The 19,616-nt window shown below is 60.3% G+C and overlaps 1 protein-coding gene across 10 annotated transcripts in view; it reads right to left on the bottom strand.

The window, feature by feature from the left end:
- Window positions 1–19,616, bottom strand: part of AGAP3 (ArfGAP with GTPase domain, ankyrin repeat and PH domain 3) — a 56,912-nt gene that overhangs the window by 8,587 nt on the left and 28,709 nt on the right. For 6 of the 10 annotated variants that reach the window (XM_015135295.3, XM_028846480.2, XM_028846477.2 and 3 more), the window contains exons 2-11: window positions 19,112–19,170; window positions 18,789–18,876; window positions 18,513–18,598; window positions 18,192–18,333; window positions 17,628–17,762; window positions 17,342–17,469; window positions 15,811–15,969; window positions 12,083–12,175; window positions 7,131–7,235; window positions 1,260–1,428 (exon numbers count right to left, since the gene is read on the bottom strand). In XM_015135295.3, coding sequence (XP_014990781.2) covers window positions 1,260–1,428; window positions 7,131–7,235; window positions 12,083–12,175; window positions 15,811–15,969; window positions 17,342–17,469; window positions 17,628–17,762; window positions 18,192–18,333; window positions 18,513–18,598; window positions 18,789–18,876; window positions 19,112–19,170 — 1,164 coding nt within the window. Of the gene's footprint in view, window positions 1–1,259; window positions 1,429–7,130; window positions 7,236–12,082; window positions 12,176–12,331; window positions 13,245–15,208; window positions 15,436–15,810; window positions 15,970–17,341; window positions 17,470–17,627; window positions 17,763–18,191; window positions 18,334–18,512; window positions 18,599–18,788; window positions 18,877–19,111; window positions 19,171–19,616 lie in introns of those variants that run through there. The other 4 variants (XM_015135298.3, XM_028846481.2, XM_077997727.1 and 1 more) reach the window with 2 other exon arrangements.

Raw genomic sequence — 19,616 nt, 5'->3', positions numbered from 1 at the left:
AGCCTCTGTTTCCTCATTAAAACGGGGACAATAATGTCCACTTCAGAGCTGCTGTGGACCTGGGGCCTGATGCAGAGACATCCACTGTGGATGGCACATCTCAGTTGTGTCAGGCCCCTCCCCGGCCACTCCCCTGCCTTCAGCCTGGTCCATGGCGGTTCTGCGACAGCGGGCCCAGCACACCTGTTTCAGGAGCCTTGCCTCCAACAAGGACCACACCTGGAGGCATCATTGCGCCTTCCTTCCCTCTAACCTGGGCTTTCTCAGCGGAGTCCCATCAGCACTTTGAGTGAGACAATTCTTTATTGTTTGGGGTCTCTCCCATCCATTCCAGGGGACTTCGTATCCCCAGCCACCTGTCCACTAAGTCTGTCACATCCTCCCCTCACTGTGACAAGGACAGGCCCTCTAGGGAGGTGACTCACGCAGCTGCAGACCTGTGCTACCAGGTGCTGACTGCTGGGACAGGGCACAGGAATGGCCCCAGCCTGGCAGGGTTTGGGGCAGCTGTTCCTGGGCCCAGGAACATGAGATACAATGGTCTAGGACAACGTCGGGGATACTGAAGTCTGGGGGAAAGCAGTCGGGAGTCAGCGGCTCTGGAAGTGAGGGAAACGAGTGTGGAAGGACGGACCCTGGAAGAGCACAGGGCCTGGGGGCCCGAAGGAGGAGGAATGAAGCGGCGCTAGGAAGGGAGTTCCTTGGGACAGGAGGCCTTTCGCCTGAGCCAGCACTATCAGTTGAAAAGGCAAGAACACGACAGCTCTTCACTGGAGTCTCCTGCCTCCAGCTCCTGTCTAAATTCAGTCCTCTCTGAGCAGAGATCCCACCTCTCACTCAGGCCTGAGAATATGCACCAGCTTGACCCCAGACAGCTCCGTCCCCTTCTGCCTCTCCCATCTCCAAATGTCAACCTTGGCTGAGATGCCGGCCATGCACCCAGAGGCACTGCCCCCACCCGTCGCCTGCCTCGGATCCGGATGCAGAGATGGGCCTAGGACCACCAGCACCACTGCCCAAACATGACACTATCTGGCCCCATCTGACATCAGATCAACTGCTGCTCTAGACATTTGCTGCCACCTCAATTAACTCCACTAGGGCTGCATTAGGGCACATGTCTTTGGCTGAGGTGACCTTGAAGTGTGATGCTGGCCAGCACCCTGTGCCCAGGCTGAGAAGCAGCCAAACCCAGAATGCCTGCCTGCCTGGGCTCCATAGCAGCCACCCCACAGACCCCACCTCAGCAGCCGCCTCACCTGTGCCCCCACCCAGCTGTGTGTTACTCCGCTCCACGGACAGCCCATTGGCACGGGGGCTGGTGCCCGGGGCTGTGGCAGGTGTGGCTCGGGGCAGGCGCTTCCCTGGCACTTTCACCGTTGTCCGCAGCAGGTCAATCTCCTTGCCGTGGATGTTCTGCATGTAATCCTAAGGCCGGGTGGGGGAGACAGATGAAGACTGGTTAGCAGCAGTCACTGCAGCACTGAGCCTCGCAGCTCCTAGGTCTCTCCCTGCTGTGGGAGGGAGGGAAGGCTCCAATCTTGAAAACAGGATTCTAAGCCACAGAATGTCTCTGAGTCTGGATTACACCCCGATCTCCACGGTGCTCATAGTAGCTCTAGGGGGACTCTGCCAGGAGGGAGGTAGAGTTGGGGGTGGCTAAGCACCTGGAGCTAAGCGCTGAGGCTCAGGCCTCAGGAACAACGGCTTCGGAGGCAACAGCACAAAGCAGGCCGAGTGTTGGGCCATGCTGGGATTTAGGGAGAGCCCCTGGCTGAGGAGGGGAGTGGAGAGACTCGGGGACATGGATGACAGGGGGGCCACCAAGCACTGCAGCCCTCACCTGGGCATTAAGAAACTTCTAAAGCCTAGTATAGTCCCAGCCCTTAGGACAGTGTCTGATAATCAACACTTGTCGCACAGTTTAAAGGGAAGCCTCTGATTCTTTCTGCTGGACTTTGGAATACAGCAACAGGTGGCTTCACAGGTCCCACTGATTCCCTGGCGGCAGTCACTGTCGTCGCCGTCATGTCATCTGCCTGTCGCGTGCAGGGTATTTACCATCCTACATCAGTGTATTTATACATTCCACGTGTGACCTCGTGTAATCTTCACTACCTGAGGGAGGTAGTGCCTGTTTTGTAGATGAAGGAACTGAGGCTTAGAAAGGTTTATCTGCCCAGGAACACACAATTAAACGGTAGCAGAGTCAGATTCAAGCCCAGCTTTTTCAGATTCCCAAGCCTGTGCCCTGTACACAGGCTTCCTCCAGCCTGTCCTGGGCTCGGGACTCACCCTGCCTTCAAGTCAGGGCCCCGGAGATGGGGGACCACTTTGTGCTTGGACTCCCCCCACCATTTAGGGAGCACCACGGCCGAGTGCAGGGAGGGAGGGTGGCGGCCTGCAGCTTCCTGGCCTGGAGCCCCCACCGGGCCTCCTGCTTCCAGCCTCTCCTCCAGAGGCTTCCCTTTCAACTGTTCGACAAGTGTTTATCACCAGACACTGTCCCAAGGGCTGTCCCAGCCTGTTGCCTCCTGCTTCCGGGTCCCTGTCACTGTCCCTGAGCTCCACGGCAATTCCTAGCTAATGCCCTTGGTAAAGTGGCACGAACTCCTCTCCATGGGTCTATGCCCCTTCCTGAGAGAAGAACCTGGGTGGTGGTGCCAGATTTAACTTCTGACTGAATGACACTGATTGGACATAACTCTGCTCCTCCTTTCCCCTCCGGGAGCGCCTCCGGAATGTCTGCGTCCTGAGGGCGGTCGTGTGAGTCTTCCCAGACACGGTCCTCCCACGCTGAGGAGCCCGGCCTTCACCTTTACCGCTCCGGCCATCAGACGGCTTTCCCCCGAGGCTGGCTCTACCTTCTCACCCCGTTAGCTCCAGGGAAAACCCACACTGTTCTCTGCTGGAAAGAGCCCAGGGGGCCTGCTGCCTCTTGGGAAGCAGTGGAAGGGCAGGAAGTCTCACCAGGGCTCCCTCTGGGAGGAATGAGGACAGCAAGTCGACAAGGAGTCACCTGGTCCCTGGTCACTAAGAGAAGGTGAGGAGGTTACCACCTAGATGGAGGAAAGAGGCACCAAACACCAGCCTCCACCTGCACTTCTGTGGCTGGGCTGGACGTCACCCACAGCTCCGTGTCATCAGGGGAATGGTGGAAAGGCCTGGCGTCAGCACGCGGCCTCCCTGCCCAGGTCCAGCCCTGTGGGTCTGGCCAAGCTTGCAGTCGCCTTCATTCTCAAGGTGGCTATGGCATCTTCCCAGGCAGACAGCCCTTCAGGAATAGGACCACGGGAGTAACCAACCACAGCAGAAGAGCCACGCCTAGAAGGTGTGTTCAGGAAGGAGCTCCCACTCCCTGCCACTGCTGCTCCTGGCAGCCCTGGGCTTACCTGTGCCCTCCAGCCACCCGAGTCCTCTGTAAGGGACAGTACTAAGTGCCTGGCCCCAAGCACACGTGCTAAAGTCTTGTTCGTTGTCCCAGAACCACAGAACGACATAACCGAGGAATCAGTGAGCAGCCTCCCGCCCAGGCAGGATCTCTTTTAACAACCGCTCGGCCCACACTTGGCGGAGCAGCACTCTGCCCACAGCTTGGGGCCTTGCCAAGGTGGCTGGGAAGGAAGCAGACCCAGGAACCCCTCCTGCCCTCCCAGCGTACCTCCATCCATCCTTCTCCAGCACACTGGGCTGCACGCCACTGGCCCCACTGGCCCTCTGTCTTGCTTTCAGCCCAGTGTCGACTAAATGACTTCACTGCCTCAACGGCTCTCGACTTGCATCCCACAGATTCAGCTTCCCGTCCCTGGTCCCCGTCAGCAGTCCCTGTACACAATCACATCTTAGATCGGCTACTACAGACAACAGTCAACAGCTGGCTGGGCCAAAGGCACAGCTGCACTCCCTCCTTAGGGGAGGGGCTTGGGCTGCTCTAGTTCACAAGGAGGTCACAGAAGCTGCAACAGTTTTCAGGCCCCACGACAGCCGTGGGATGCCCAGGCTGGGACATGGCAGGAAAAGCTGACCCCACGCCAAGAAGAAGAGTTGCACAGGTGGACTCCGTTCGGAGCTAAGGTCCAGAAACTGGCCTCAGGGGAAAGGATGGCTCAACTTCAGCATCTCTGATGGCACCAGCCAGACACTCCGAATTCCCAGGGCAGGCTGGCGCCCACAGCCCCAGACTCCACACTCCCGTGCCCAGGCAACCCTGGAGCCTGGGCCCAGAGGAGAGCGGAGAGAAGCTTGAGGAGCAGCAGCAGGGATGGGAACCTCAGCCAGGCAGCAGCGTTTCCCTCCGTCAGCAGAACGGGGAGCATGGTGGCAGTGGCGGCTGCTCAGGAGAGCGGTCACCACGGCTGCCTTTATTACCCACCATCAAACAGCAATTTCTTCCCCAGCCTCCTCGCTAATTACCCAGCCAGCGTTCTCATCTCGTTTTATTACTGGAATTAACAACGAGTTCAGAGCGTGGAAAGCTATTAAGATGTGTGATTAAGCCACATTCAATTAGTTTCTACAAACAATTTAATTGATGTTGCAGATAGAATTAACAGAAGGTGATTGTGTGAATGGCTCCGCTGGCTGCAAAATGGGGGAGGCTGTGGCGGGCTCTCTTGGGCCAGGCGAGAATCGGGCGTGGGGCTCAGGGCTGGCCCACGAACTCATCCTCTGTGTGTCCTGTCCTGCCCAGCCCCCATCCATAGGTGAGTTACCAGCCCCAATGCCCTTGGGGCTCAGGGGAGACCCTTGCTGGAGCGGAGAGCCAGGCTCAGCCCAGAGTTCTGTCGGAGCCTCTGGAGTTGCTGGAGCTCCTTCCTGGACATGCTTCCTGCCAGGGTGTAGGGTTTGAAGAGCCCCAGAGAGAAGCGGCTGCTCACAGGTAGGGAGGCAGCCTGCTCACTGCTGGCAACTGAAGAGCACGCTCAGGTTGGAAGAGGGTGGCCAGGGGAGATGGAGGAGGCGAGGCAGCAGCCCCGGAGGGAGGGAAAGTGTAGTGGCAGGGGAGGGTGGCGTGGCACAAAGTGAAGCGGCCTCTGCCAGAGCTCCAGAGAGAGCTGTGAGCACATGGAGCCACGACTGGCCATGCCTCCACTCGTGCTTTTGCACCATGTGTAGCCAAGTATGCTTTGGGGCCTGTGACAGGATCTGGGTGCCAGGACTTGAAGGCCTGGCCTTGCAGGGTGAATTCTAAGAACTCACACAGTGCAACAAGTGTGGCATGGAGGGGCACTCCTGGGGGGCTCAGATGCCCACCCTAGCCCCAGGCAGGCAAACCTGGCTCCTTCCTTACTTGACAACACTCGCCCTGTTATTAACTCTTACATGACTCTCTCAGTCAGCCCCAGAGGGAGGTGCTCTTAGCAAGTGCAGAAAAATCTGGGTAATGCTCACAGCCAAAGTCATAGGTCCAAGTCTTAGCCACCAGCTGGGTGACTCTGAAAAGCCACCAACCCCCGAGCTCTGCTCTCCAGCTGGCTGTGTTTCCTCTACTGAAACCAAAACCCAGCCCAACCCCACAACCCACCCTTTCTTCCACATCCCACGACACCCTCTGCCACTCCTCTTCATCCTCGCTGCCTCCACTGTTGGCAGAGGGCACAGACAGTGCACCAAGCTAGGGTCACATAAAACAAGAGAGGAGCAGGTAAGAACCTGGCAAAAGGGGAAGGGGAAGGGCAGCTCCACACAGGTGGGGAAACAGACATTACAAACAGGCCCATTCCCAAGCTCCACCACCGAGATGGGCAGCTGGACATGAGTGAAGGGCACGGCTAAGCTGCCTGGTGGTGTCGGCCGTGAAACACCTTAAGCTGGGACTTAGAAGACTCTGGTGTGGTCTCCTGGCCTCAGCACTCCTACCTGGGACTTCCTGTCTGTGAGTGGCCCTGAAACCCTTGGAGCCTTTCGACAGGGAAATACTGGGGCTCTCCTTGTCTTCTGGCCCTTCCTTTAGCGTAGGGCTCTGAACACAGTAACAAAGCCTGGTGACCACAAGAGTGCCCTTTGGCCTCCTACGATACTTTCTGCCTCTGTCATCAGCGCTCTTCCCAGCAGGCCTGGCGGCCTCTCTCATCGCCTCGCAAGGACTCGCGAGCGGGACAAGGTCTGTGCCCACGGTGGGGAGCGGGGGGCTCGAGCAGGAGCTCAGGAGCTGGCTGCACCGAATGCGGGTGCTCCCTCCTCCAGTCTCCCAGGTACCAGGCCCTGCCCTGTGGAGTAAGGCATGTTACGAAGGGCGAGGGGCTGACTGGTGGTGTCCCCTGAGCTGACGGGGAGGACCATTGCCTGAGGATGGTCAGATACCCGGAAGCCCGGGAGGGCTAGGCCTTCTCTACTCGTCTTCTCCGCAGGACTGTCTGGGCGGTGCTCTCGGGCCTGGGTGATGGCCAGGACACAGGGACCCAGCACCTCTCGGGTCAGGCCTTCCTGACATCTTGGGTGGATTTAGAGGCAGGCCCAGGGCTTCTGGGGGGGGCGGGGGGGCACGCGCTGTGCTTGAGGGGCTTCACAGGAGAACTCATTAGCCCCACAGTGGGGTGGTGACAGAGATGGATTCCGGTGACAGCTGTGTGCTGGAGCCACGCAGTGAGGGGAGGGGAGGAAAGAAGGGTGGAGGGAGCTGCACAGGGGCCACTCCAGTCACCACAACACCCCCCAGCTGGGACACAGGCCACGCGGCCACCAGACCCTCCTAACCACAGACAAGGCTACCCTCACTCTCATCCCAGGAGAACTGTCTGAGGCTCCAGCCCATTCTCAGTAGCCATGGTCCTCCACCATCCCAGGCCTAGGAGCCCACAGCTCCCCACTGGCACTGCCCAGCTTAACACAACTGCTGGGCAACATTGGCACCCCAACTAGAAATTCTGTGGAAGTGGCTGAATCCCCCACCTTAGACAACTGAAAAGTCTGATATACAGCTTGACTGCCCAGAGGGCGAGGGAGGGGCCAGCTGGGTCTTGTGCATGTCCCAAGCTCCAGTGCGAGGTTCCTTCTCCAGGGATGATCCATTCGAAATCACTAAGGTCTGCTTCCCCCCAGTCCTGGAGCCTGCTCGCTGCGAACATTCTGTTATCCTCCCTCTACCCCCTCTCCATACTCCCCCAGGAGACTCCTCCTCCCAGACTCACATGCAGGCTGGGGTGATAGGTGAGCAGCCCATTGTCACAGAGTGTCACGTACTTCTTCTTCCACTCCTTGTTCAGGGACTTGCCGCTCCGCTTCAGCAGGATCCCCTGAGAACAGAGGTCTGATCAGAAACCAGGAGCCAGCCCCGGAGGAGCCAGCCTCATAGGGCATGGGAAGGTCACGATGTCGTTAGGCAATGCCCTCCTCCCTCCCTACTTCTCCTGGGCCACTTTGAGCAAAGCAGCCTTTAAGGACCTATCACTGAACTTGGGAAGGCCCCTTAGACCAGTCCTTCCCCAGAACTCGGCTCTCCCCCAATCATCCACCAGGAAGCAGCTGGACCACTGTTCTGGCAGGTGGGCATCTTCCCTCCCCAGTGTGTGGCGCCACCTCCACAGGAGAAGCCTGTCAGGGGTGTAGACCGTCGGGTGTAGATGATCGGAGGTATAGACAGTCAGGGGTATAGATGGTCAGGAGTAGACGCTCAGGGGTGTAGACAGTGGCCATCAGTGATGCTCCTCCCCAAGAGGCTCCAAGGGTCAAAACAGCAGAGATTTTGGTAAGGTCCCGGCCTTCCACCCCGTGGTAGCTCCATAATAGGGCAGAAAATCCCCTAATTGTCCCAAGCATCCCCCAGACCACCAAGCCAGGCAGCAGGGAGAGCCAGCCTTCCCTCTCAGCAACCACACTTCCTGCGTAAGCCAGTGAGACTCGCTGAACGCAGAGAGGATGGCTAGAAGGACAAGCGAAAGTGCCACAGCAAGGAGCCTGCCCTGGGGACAAGGCCTGGGCCACAGCTGACACCCAGTAAACATCTGTTGGAAGAATTGGGGAAAAGCCCCCTAAAACCCTGGCTGTCAGATGACTAATGCAGGAGACAGACCCCACTAGGAAGATGGCAGGAGACGACGCTCAACCACAGCTGTGGCCTCCTTCCCAGGAGAAACCTACTCCCTCTAGTGAGAACCCTATAAAGACGCCCTTACTGGCTCAGGCTCTCTCCCTCAAACAACACACAACAGCAATGGGACTAGCGTACTCTAAGGCTAAGGCCCTCGGGCTCTGGAGATGCCCTGGAGTCATCCTCAATTCCCCCCCCCACCCCCCGCCACCTCCGTCCCCAGTCCCCAACACACAGATCAAAGAAATAACCAAGTGTGAGGGATGGACCCAGCTCCCCACCCCTGTCCCAACTCCCCTCACCCCACTGGGTGTGCTTGCCTCTCCCAGGCAACAGCTGGGAATGGGAGGCAGGGGTCATTCAGGACTAGGGAGTGCCACAGTGGAGACCAGGGGCAGATCCAGGACCAACATCACCATCTGTGGGCCCCCATCCTCCAAAACCCCCACCTCAAGAGGGCTGAGAAGAGGCAGTGCTCCCTGGAGACTTCAAGGCAAAAATCCCACAAAAGGAAGAGGAGCACAGGTAGATCCACAAACAGGGGGCTGAGTGTGGGGCTCACCCTTAGCTGGGAGAGCAGAAAGGGCAGCACCCCCAGCAGGGACCCTTGAAAAAGCAGACTCTGCCCATACTTAGAGAAGGGGGCACCCAGAGAGGGAAGAGGCCCCAGGATGGCATCTCCTTTAGGAATGGAGAGCCCGCCGGCAGACAGCCAACAACACGGGGACTAAGAGATGTAGGCACAGGGAAATGGCAGTCCCTTGTCTGCAGCTCGTGGGTTAGGGTTAGGGTTAGGGTTAGGGTTAGGGTTAGGGTTAGGGTTAGTGACACCCAGTGGTAGGGGGTGAATATGGGATTCAACTGCACCTTCCTCCTCTAAGTTTTTCCTAATAGAAGGCTCAACCCTAGATGGAAGCAATTAGGGTAAAAGTGATTCCCGTTTCCTGGACCTCTCCCCTCCCCAACAGATGGGGGACGGGTGGAGGCCAGAAAGGGCACCCACTTCCAGCGGCCCTAGCAGCTGTGACATCAGTTGCCGACTTCCCAGCACATTTCACATCCTTGCTGCTCCTCTTCCGGCCACACCAGGGCCAAATGCCATTGCGGGAGGTGCGAGCATGCGGGCTGGAAGCTGAAGTACATGGCCATGGGCAGACACATCCTGCTACCTGGCCCCCTTGGCCTGGGAGACCCTACCTTCGAAAGGGGCTTCTGAAGACAAGCAGCATTAAGGGGGCCTTCCACAAGGCAAGCAGGCCCTGCCTCGTGGTCTGTGAAGGAGTCTTCCAGGTCGGCTGGGCCTTGGTGACCTGCCTCTGGGTGTGTTATTCCTGTCACTGGCCAGGGACCAGGTGCACCGAGAGCTCAGAAGCAGTCAACTATTCCCCCTCCGCTGCGACCCTCGGGCTCTGGAGATGCCCTGGAGTCATCCTCAATCCCCTGCCCCCGACCCGCCCCCAACACACAGATCGAAGAAATTACTAAGTGTGAGGGAGGGACCCAGCTCCCCGCCCCTGTCCCGACTTCCCCCACCCCACGGGGTGCGTGCTTCCCTCTCCCAGCCTTCAGCGGGAGACTCCACGGCCGGCCCCGGCCCCCGCCCAGCTCCGCTCCCAGCTCCAGCGGCCTGGAACGTGGAGCCGCTCAAGACCTGCAATGCGCGCAGTTTCTCTTGATAGTCAGGGTGGGAACGGGTCTCCACACCTTTCCGACCCAGACACGTGTGGCTCCTCCCTCCTCGCAGAGAATGTGATCGTGGCGGGGGGGTCCCTCCTCCACCCTGAACGCCCCGGTCCTCGGCAGCGCCCTCCCCGGGCGGAGGCGGGGCCGGGGGCGCGGGCGGAACGACCCGGCTGCTCAGCCCCGCCCTGCTCACCCGCCTGCTCACGGAAGCGGACGGGAGGAAACTCGCCTAGCCCGCGCCTCTCCCCACTCCCTCTCCAAAGAAGCTACAGGGGTTCCTGCTCCCTCCCCGGCCGGCCGGCTGCGCACGGCGGAGCAGGAAGCAATCTGGGGCGGAATGGGAGCGGCGCGGAGGCGCGGAGGCGACAGCCCCCAGAGGACCCGTTCCCGCCGCCGCCTCCCTCCCAGCTCCGCCAGCCGACTTAATTGCGGAGTCCGGATTGATTGGGAATGCAAATGGCAACTGAAATGCAATCTCCACTCCCAGCAGGAGCTGGGGGGGAGGGGAAGGAACAGAACCGGGAGAACGGGACAGGAGGGCGGAGCAAGGAGGGGCTACAGATCTGGCGGGGCTGGACCGGTGGCAGCAGGGAGGTCCGAGAGCGGGGAAGCGCCAGAAATGGCCACCAAGCTGGAAGAAGACAACGGATGCGCCCCGCCCCTAGCGAGTGATCGTTACAGAACGGGAAGGAGCGGGCACCCCTTATAGGGTGTCACTGCATCAGGCACAAGCCTCTGACACCTGCCCCCAGCAGGCGGCACCCCTCTGGGCTGTGTAGCTAGAGGGTCTTCCTACTGAGCGTCCCTGAGATTTAGGGGTGAAAACACCAGTGACCTACTGACTCTAAGACTGGACCCCAGGTTCAAGTTCACAGGGCTTCCTCCCCAACCCAACATCTCTCCTTCCTTCCCATGTGAGAGATTCAGGGAATAAGTCAGCCCCTGATGACCACAACTCCCAGTGAGGAAAGGGAGCACGTACAACCCTAAGGAAAGCGGTCCCATTTTCGTAGTGAATTCGGTGAAGTGTGTCCACACACCCACTCACCGCCCACGCCCTCCCTTGCACTCCCCATCTCCAAGTAGGGAGCTGAGAAGCCTACGCCCAAAGCACAGGGCATCATCTAGCAGGGGCCCCCACAAAGGAGGTGCCCGGAGAGAGGGGACCAAATGAGCAACAGGTTTGTGCAGGGTCTGATTCTGCCCAAAGACACACACACACACACACACACAGGCACTCCATGAACGAACAGTGAAGCCTCTGGCTGCTGTCACTGTGCTCTTGGCTTTTCAGGGGGCCTCCCAGTAGGCTGGCCCAACTGGAGTGGTCACTGTCAGACATAAATGCAATGAACATTTCAAGGAGGGGTGAGCGGAAACAATACAGATCACTGCATGGGACCCTGTGGGACCCTGCCCTCTGGGACACTACCCTGCTTGGGACTCTTCATTCTAAATGGACTTTCGCAGGGGGTCAGAAACCCCCAGCCTTAACGAATGAATCCTGGTCACACTGGCCCCTCCTCACAAGCGGTCACACTGCCCATGAGTCCCAGCCCAGGAGAGCCACACCTGACCGCAGGCCTTGCAACGCTGGGCTCAGGTGCTCTGGCCACATCAGCCTCCTCCGTGGTCAAAACGTGGCAGTACAGCTACCTATGTACGTGGCTTCTCCAGCCACCGGATCCCAAGAAATTCTGTGCCAATTGCCCCCGTCCTTATGGGCACCCCAGCCCCTCAGGCTCTTGCCCACACGCCAAAGACACACCTCCCCATTCTACTCCAGCAGCTCTGGCTCAACACACCAGAGAGACGCCCTCTGTGGGGCAATGCCCTGTCCAGTGCAGGAACCCAAGACCAGAGGTCTGGCAGAAGGCAGGCCCACTGCTCCCAGAACTGACTAGAAAGGAGGTGGGAGAGGTGAGGAGGTAGAGTCTCAACTTTTTTCTTTAAAGACGATCAGAGGCCCTTATTAACAAAACCATGCCAACAGACCTAGCGCTGGACTAGCCCTCAGTATCCCCTTCCACGCAAGGCTCCTCGGGTTGCTCATTTTCCTTAGCCACTCAACCCTCTCCAGACCCAACTCCAGAACCAGCGGGACAGGCTGAGCGACTGGCTGAACACGGCAGGTAGCTCTCTGCTGCCCTCCTGTGGTGATCAGAAGGTTCAGGCAGATCTAGCGGCCAGAAGTTGGCGGCGCAGGGAAGGCGGCTTCTCACGGGAGAGCCTGTCCCTTGTTAAGGACTCCACCTGGGAGGGTGGTGCTGGCCTCTGATGCCATCTCCCCCATGAGAAGAGGCTCTGGGAAGAGCCACATTCCTGGGCCTCATTCTGAGCCCTGGAGCACACGGGAAGAGAAGCGCTGACCTGCTTGATGGGGATGGCGCGGCCGCTCCCGATGCTGTCCACCTTGCACTCGGCGGCCTTCTTCTCCCGGTCCAGGTCAGCACCCTTCCGAGACTAGAAGAGAAAACAAAAGGCGTGTTAAAGAGGCCCAGGGTCTGCCGAGAACTGCCCACCTGGACTTCCCGGCCTCCCTCCTGCCTCCCACCTCCTGGGCAGCCCTAGCAGTGGGTCGGGCCAGGGCGGCGGGACGGGAAGGAACTGAGACCACGAGTATTCCAACGGGTTTATTCTTACACACGGCACCATACAGAGCAGCACAGGTCACTGAGCCGGGCCCGCCCCTTACAAAAGAGCAAGGACAGAGAGGCCAAGGGCGCGAGGAGCACGCCCGGGGCGGGGGCGTAAGAGAAGCAGGGGCAAGGAGGTGGTCGGTGGGGCTGCTGGTCGGGAGCACAGGGCGCGACAACCGGGAGCGCAAAGTCCACAAGTGAGCGGGCAGATGGCCCATCTGCGGCACAGACACCACATGGCACGTGGCACCGAGCGCGTCGGCGTGGCCCAAGGGGCACAGTGGATGGACAGAGAGAGGAGAGAGGCCAGAAGAGGCCCTGCACCCTGTCAAGCTCCTGGGGCAGAGTCCACCCGAATGCGGATCCTAGGAAATAGGGGGAGGCCAAAAAGAGGGGGCAAGGCAAGCGCGGCGGCGGCGGCGGCTTCCGGAGCAGGAGCAGGAACGGCAGAGGTCCATGCAGGAAGGAGCAGAGGAGGGGAGGGGCAGGAAAGCGCCCCCCAGGAGCAGCCGGGCTGGGCGGGCTTGGACTCCCCCGCCCCTCTGGGCCTCGTCGCGCTGGCCAGCGCCGGGCGTGGGGCAGAGCTGCCTTCTTCTCCATGCAGCGAGCCTGCAGCGTCCGGCCGGGCCTGGTCCCCGGCAGCCCCCAGCGCGGGCTCCGGCGCTCCTAGCCTTCCCTGGGGGTGGGGTTAGTTACAAAGGTTCCCGTGGGTCTCTGGAGTGGGGAGCTCGGCGGCCGCTTCTCATCTGAGAGCAGTCCCAGGGCCCGGCCCGCCTCCGGCCCCGCACAGGGGGCATGTCCAGAGGTGCTGTGTGTCACCAACTGGTCTTCTAATTTGGAAGGAGTTGGAAAGGCCTTTTTGTTGATGAAAAGTTGGAAACAGTGGCACATATCTGCAAATATCGAAAGAATAAAGATTTTGGCAAGTTATACTCAAGCCCCGCACAAGTCGGTCAGCACCGGTGAGGGCAGAGACCCAGGCGCCTGGGGAGCGGCGGCAGCGGAATGAAGAGGAGGAGGAGGAGAAGGACAGGAGGAGGAGGAGGAGGAGGAGGTGGATGAGGAGAAGGACCAGGAGGAGGAGGCGGCGGCGGCGGGCGGCAGCGGCACCTGCTGGCCAGACACAGGCCAAGCGTCCACCTCAGCAGGGGATGGTATGTTTGCCACAAGGCAGCCCAGGCCCCATCCCTCCTGTTCTCCCAGGCTGCCAGGAGCCAAGGGCAGAGCGAGGGGACACAGGGCCACAACTGCAGTGTGGGAGAAAGCAAGGCCAAAGAAAACAAGGAGAACCGGGCAAAAGAGCCACCAGAGAGCAAAGTGCCGCCCAGCAGCTCCACAGGTGGCACCGCCCCATCCCCTCCTAGGCTCCACGGCCTGAACCGCCACAGCCCTCTGCCCCTTCGGCCCAGGGAGGAGGAAGGTGGATGGGACTGCTGCCACCGGGTCCCCAGACAGAAGAGCCGGTTGGGGGGAGTGGGGTGAAGCCCACCCCAGCCAGATTGTGAGCCAAGAGGCCCCAACCACCAGAGGACCCCTGGGAGCCCAGAGGGGCACCTCCCCATGCGGACAGGAACTGGGGCAAGAGCAGCAACGAAATGAGCACATGAAGTCACAGGAGAGACTGGAGACAGCACAACCATGTCCAGTGGGGGTCACTAGCCACAGAGCAAGCAGGACATAAGGGGCTCGCCCTCAAGCAAGCACGTCGCTGCTGGGGAGGACGATGAGGGAGAAGAGGGGAGGCCCCAACAGCGATGATGAGAGGGGAGGTCCCAAGATACACCCACAGAGACGGACGCGTCTTGAGGCTGCCTCAGGGATGATGGTGCAAGTGAGGTCACCACGGAAACAATGGAAAGAAAATATAAGGTCGCCGCTGTGAGGATGGAGAGAATGGAAGGGCCAGAGGGAAGGCCGTGCCGTGAGCAGCCAGGATGGAGGGCAGCACAGTCGAGGCAGGCAGCAGAGAGCACAGAATGGCAGGAAGCACGGGGCCAAGGGAGGAGGCCGGGGGCTGGGCAAGGGTGGAGGAGAGGGTAGCAGGGCAGGGGAAGGCAGGGGGTGCCCTGGGGTTGCTACAGAGCTCGCCAGCAAGGGGAAGGGGAGATTAAGAATGGAACTGAGACAGAGGATGACTGAGGCATGATGCCAGGGAGCAGGGTGCCCAGGCCCTGGCGGCAGTCACTGTGGACAGAGGCACCCAAGGGCCCCGCAGCAGCAGCAGCAGCAGGTGTGGGCTCGAGCAGCCCCCCTCCCCGCTCTAATTTCTCAATGGCCATGGACAGAAAGGAGAAGCTGCGCATCTAGGCAGGGTCAGGGCCGGGCAGCTGCAATGTGTGGCAGAGCCGTCAGCACAGAGGCTCTGTTAGCATGGATGGCCGCGAGGGCAGGTGGCGGGCTCGGGACGGAGGCAGGCAGCAGGGAGGGAGAAGTGAGCTGGGCAGGCAGAGGCGAGGATGAGTGAGCAGGGCTTGGAAGCGCCAGCTCTGTCCGGGCAGGGTCCGGAGATCTGGCCTGGCCGGCCGCACTCAGGCCCAGGCTGAGAGCCAAGCCAAGCCCTGCTCTTGGAAAGAGGCGCATGGAGTGACGCGGAGGGGCGGGCACTCTCGTGACAACCCACACGGGGGTTCACCCACCTTTGTCTGGCCCAAGACTCCTGGAACATCCAGCCAAGCCCGGCTGGAGGGTTAGGGTTTGGATGGGCTCTGTGTGTCGCACATTGGGAGTGGAGAAACAGCAGGCCCTGGGGCCTGAGAGCCAGGGGCCACCCTCAGCCGGGCCAGCACAACAGCCCCCGGGTGTGGGGTGTGAGGTTTGTGAGGGGTGAGTGAGGAGCTCACAAGGAGACAGGACAAACCTGAGAGGGAGGAACGAGGCAGCGTGGTGAAGCCCAGGAAAAGATGGCTAAGCCTTTGTTAAACCAATCACAGCGGTGGGTGGAAAGCATGAATTTTCCCCTCGGCAGTGGGGTAACGGAAAAAGAGCCGGAAGGCGGACGGGGAGGCCTGGGCTCTGACTCTAGCTGGGCCAGCTAACCCTCTGTGTCGCCTTGGGCAAACAGCCTTCCGGCCGCCGGTTCATTAGCTGTTGAATCAAAGGGGGTCAGGGGAGTTAGGCCAAGTGAGTCCAAGGATACCTTCAAGCTGACAGACACCCTAAAGGGGCCTAGGAGAGAGGAAGGCGGCGGGGAGGGTGAGTGTGTGCGGCAGAGGGCAGGGAGGACTGCAGGGACAGGGTGAGGGCCACTACTGGAAGCCCCTTGTGGGCGCAGAGGAACAGTATGGAAGACTCTGAGGGCACCGGCAAGGACCCTCAGGAGCCGTGTGTATCTGAGGGAGAGACTGCAGGTGCCGTCTTCCTGACTTGGGGCTGCCCACGCCCCTCCTGGCTGGGAGCTCGGCGCTCAGCCCTGCCTGTGCAGCAAAGGCGGCTGGGCGGGGGAGGAGGGCGGTCACGTACCGTGAAGATGTTGGAGCGCCGCTTGGACTGCTTGCGGATGGGTGTGGGGGTGGAGGAGGCAGCGATGGTCTCGATGCGCAGCTCCCGCTGGCTGATGCTGGGGGTGGAGGGGACTGAGGACGAGTAGTCGCTGAAGGCGCTGCCGCCGCCATTCGTGGCCTAAGGACAGAGAGGGCTGCTGAGGGCAGCTCTGGGTCAGGGAGCGGGACGGGCACCAGGCGGGTGCCAGGAATCCCTGTGCTCATGGGGGCCTGGCCAGGGCTCATGGGCAGCAGAGGGGCCACTAGCCCCTATAGGCGGTATGGGAGAAACATTCACCTGGCCTAGAGGCCAGCAGGATCTACTGTCACCTTGCCAGGGCTGCCCCACTAGGGCAGCAAACCCTCGTCCTGGGACCCCGGCAAGAGTGCTTCTGGCCAACCAGGGAGCTAAGTCAGAGGCACAGGCTGGCAGGCGAGAATCAGCTGCAGAGCCTGGCAGTGAACAGACTGGAGTCCTAACCTGCAGGTGGTCTGGAAGGAGGTAGAGGGTCACCCTGGACAAACTCTCACATTCAGGGATGTATGTTTAGAGTGCAGGAGGCCAGGAGGCGGGAGCCGGGAGCCGGGGGTGGCCCAGGGCACTGCGGGAGGCTGAGGGTGGTTCCTAGCATGCCCGTGGCAGGGAAAAGGGATTCCATGACAGCTGGGGCAGAGAGAACAGAGCTACGATTCCCAGTCAGAGTAAGGTGTAGATGTAGAACAGAGAAAGGAAAGAAAGAGAAAAAGACAGAGATCACAGAATGGAGAAGAAACGGTATGGCAGCTCCTCCAGGACTCAGGAAACATGCACGGCACAACCAGGTGGCCCGCACCGCAACTGCCCTCACTAGAGTGTGTGGCCTGCCCGGCTGCCTCCCTTGAATCCTAACCTGTACAAGAGGTGCTTGGACCACTGCCCCTCCACAACCTGCCCCTTGGGACACGGACCACTGCAGAAGTGAGCTGCACAAGTCCCACTCTGTCGGTGTCAGGCGGGGCTGCTCAGAGACAGTGAGAAGGACACAGCCCTCCTCCTCCTTTTTCCCACGTGGGAATGCTGCCGCCTTCTCACAGCCCTAAAGGGGGGGGTCCCTGAAATGCAACCAGGCTGTCCTGGAACGCCAGCTGCAGCCAGGGCAGGCCTTGGAAAGATGACGGCCATTCGCAGAGATAAAGTGCAGTGGCTGCTGCGTTGACCACACCATCTGTGGGTGGCCCAGGACTTTCAGCAGAGGGCATCGGGGTAGGGAATGCAGGCCGTGGAATGGTGGAGAGCAGACAGAAGTGGGGATTGCAGCGGGAAGGGTCAGGCACCATGGGGCAGGGATGAGGCCAAGGCTATGGTGCAGGCTAAATGGAATTCCAACCAATGTTTCCAAGCCACATGCAAGGCTGGGAGGCCAGAGGAAGGTGGACAGGTGTGAGCAGGAGGCCAGCACAAGTGGCAGGACGCACAGAGGCAAGACAGACATGGCGGACACAGGCAAGGCGGGGCAGGATGCAGGCCGAACCTGGTTGATATGCACGGCCGGGATGGAGGCGGCGGACACCGCCGAGTGGCTGGGCGAGTTGGGCAGTGACTTGCAGGGCCCGATGGCCAGTTGCTGCTTCTTCCGCAAGGCCACTACCTTCTGGGCCACTGCAGGGGACAGCAGAGTCAATTATACCCACTGGAGAGAAGGGAAAAACCTGGCTTAGCACCTCCCCCCAGACATACAGCCTTGCTCACTGGGAGCCTTCCAATCACCAGCACTGGGGCCTCGGCTGCCAGTGACTCCCGCCCGGCACCCGAGTTACCGTCCTGGAAGACACGCTCCACATTGAGCCCGTAGGTCGCGCATGTCTCGTAGTAGGTGCACCGCTTCAGATCTGTGGAGAGCTTGCGGGCTCTGCTGTCGTCGATGACCCGGGGGTTCGCAGCACTGATGGCGTCTGTTGGAGGTGGGAGGGCGGGAGTCACTCAGCTTTCGGAGAAGCTGGAGTAGTGTGGTGGGGGGCATTTGGCCTAAGGGCAGGTGGGCAAAGGGCCTGGTGAGTGGAACACACAGAGCACCAAGAATGCAGGCGCCTGGATCTCATTTCAATCCTGCCATGGCCTCACTGAGTGCAAACCAGCAAGCACTTCAGCTCTGAGCATGTTTATTCATCTAAAAAAATATGGACCTGCTAGTCACTGGGACGGCAGGTTTCAGTGGGCACAAAAGCCCTCAGACATGAGCAGATGGAGAGCACTGACAGTCCCGGTCAGCACTGGGAAAACAGTGGGGGCTTGGGGGCTTTCTCACACCTGCCCATCCCCCCCAATGCGTCCTTGCCCGGGGCCTCCTACTCTCTGCCAGCTCCTGCAGGGCCCCGCCTCACCCTGCGTGCCCACAAGCACCATGGGCACCTCGCTGGCGTTGCGGAAGCTGCAGAGACGCAGGAAGTAGTTGTACACCGTCTGGAAACTGATTTCATCCTCCAGGCTGAACACAAACACCACTGCATCCACCCAGGCAGCAAACTAGGGGAAACCAAGTAAAATTAGCGCCCGCAACTAGACCTGGTAAACTCCCACGCAGGGCAGGTGGACCCAAGTGGACCCTTCTCCCTGGACACACCACCTCTCCCAGTCCCAACCAGCAAGCTCAAGAAAGGGCTCCGGGCACAGGGGTGGGCCCTAACCCCGGGCAGGAGCATCACCTGGAGCTCAGGGGGACCTCCTTCATCTCGGATCAGCAGCAGGTAACTCTGGCCATCCACCACAATCTCCTTCTTAAACCGCCCCCCTAGGACAGAGCGCACAGTCAGGTCCAAAGTGTGGAGAAAGAGCCCAGGGGCCAAGAAGAAATCTACAGCTTTCCATGGAGGAGGTAAGAGGACTGGAAGGGGGCTGGAGACCCCCAACTCTCCCCCGCTGTGGGCGGGAGGGGGAGGAGTGGCCGGCCTCAGGGCCCAGGCTGGGCCCGTGACGCTCACCTTCAGGGGACTCCTCCTGGACATAGGTCCCCGTCAGATAGCGGTGCACCAGGGCTGACTTCCCGCTAGATAGGTTCCCCACTATGCCCTGCGGGAGAGGAAGGGGTAAGTGGGTCAGAGGGCACGAGGGAGAAGACCCAGCAGGAAAAGCAAAGAAGCGGCAGGAGGGAGAAAGGCCAGGGCTGAAGGGGAGGAGAGAGGGCAGAGAGGGCCAAGCTGAGCAGAGAAGGGGACAGAAGCTGGAGAAGCAAGGCCCAGGCCCGTGGCACCCAGCCTCGCCCCCCGGCTCCAGGCCACCTGCGCTGCCCATGGGCCGCACTCACCACTTTAAGCTCCGGTACGGAGCGGCTCAGCGTCCACTCCTGGCTGTTCACAAACGAGTCTGCGGAAGACAGAGCCGCCCCGTCAGGGCCAGGGTGGCACACACACCTGTCCCAACCACTGCTGCCTGTGTCGCCTATGATGCCCTCCCCAGGCCCAGGCCAGAGGACAGCAGCTTCCTCCACGGGACCCCCAACCCTCACCGCTAGATCCCCTAGGAGGCAGTGGGAAGGTTCTTTTTGAGTGGAGCAGAGTGAGGATGGTCTTCAGAACAGGACTCTGAGGGCTGTGGGCTCAGTCCCACTGGGCTCGGCCCTGTGTCCTTCCTCTCTTCCTGCTCCAGCAGGTTTATTGTCCCCCCACCCAGCCACACCTGACCTAGTGCCCCTGTGGCCCAAATACTAGGCTCAAGCTAGAGGCCAATCCAGCAGGCCTCAGAACAGACCCAAGGGCTGGGCACCTGGTTGGGGGGCAGACTCCTGCAAGTAAGAACAGCACAACCTGGCA

Source organism: Macaca mulatta, chromosome 3 (genome assembly GCF_049350105.2).
Source record: "Macaca mulatta isolate MMU2019108-1 chromosome 3, T2T-MMU8v2.0, whole genome shotgun sequence".
In the NCBI taxonomy this organism is placed as follows: domain Eukaryota; kingdom Metazoa; phylum Chordata; class Mammalia; order Primates; family Cercopithecidae; genus Macaca; species Macaca mulatta.
Note: the sequence above shows the minus strand (reverse complement) of the source record. Positions and strands in the feature narration are given on the sequence as shown.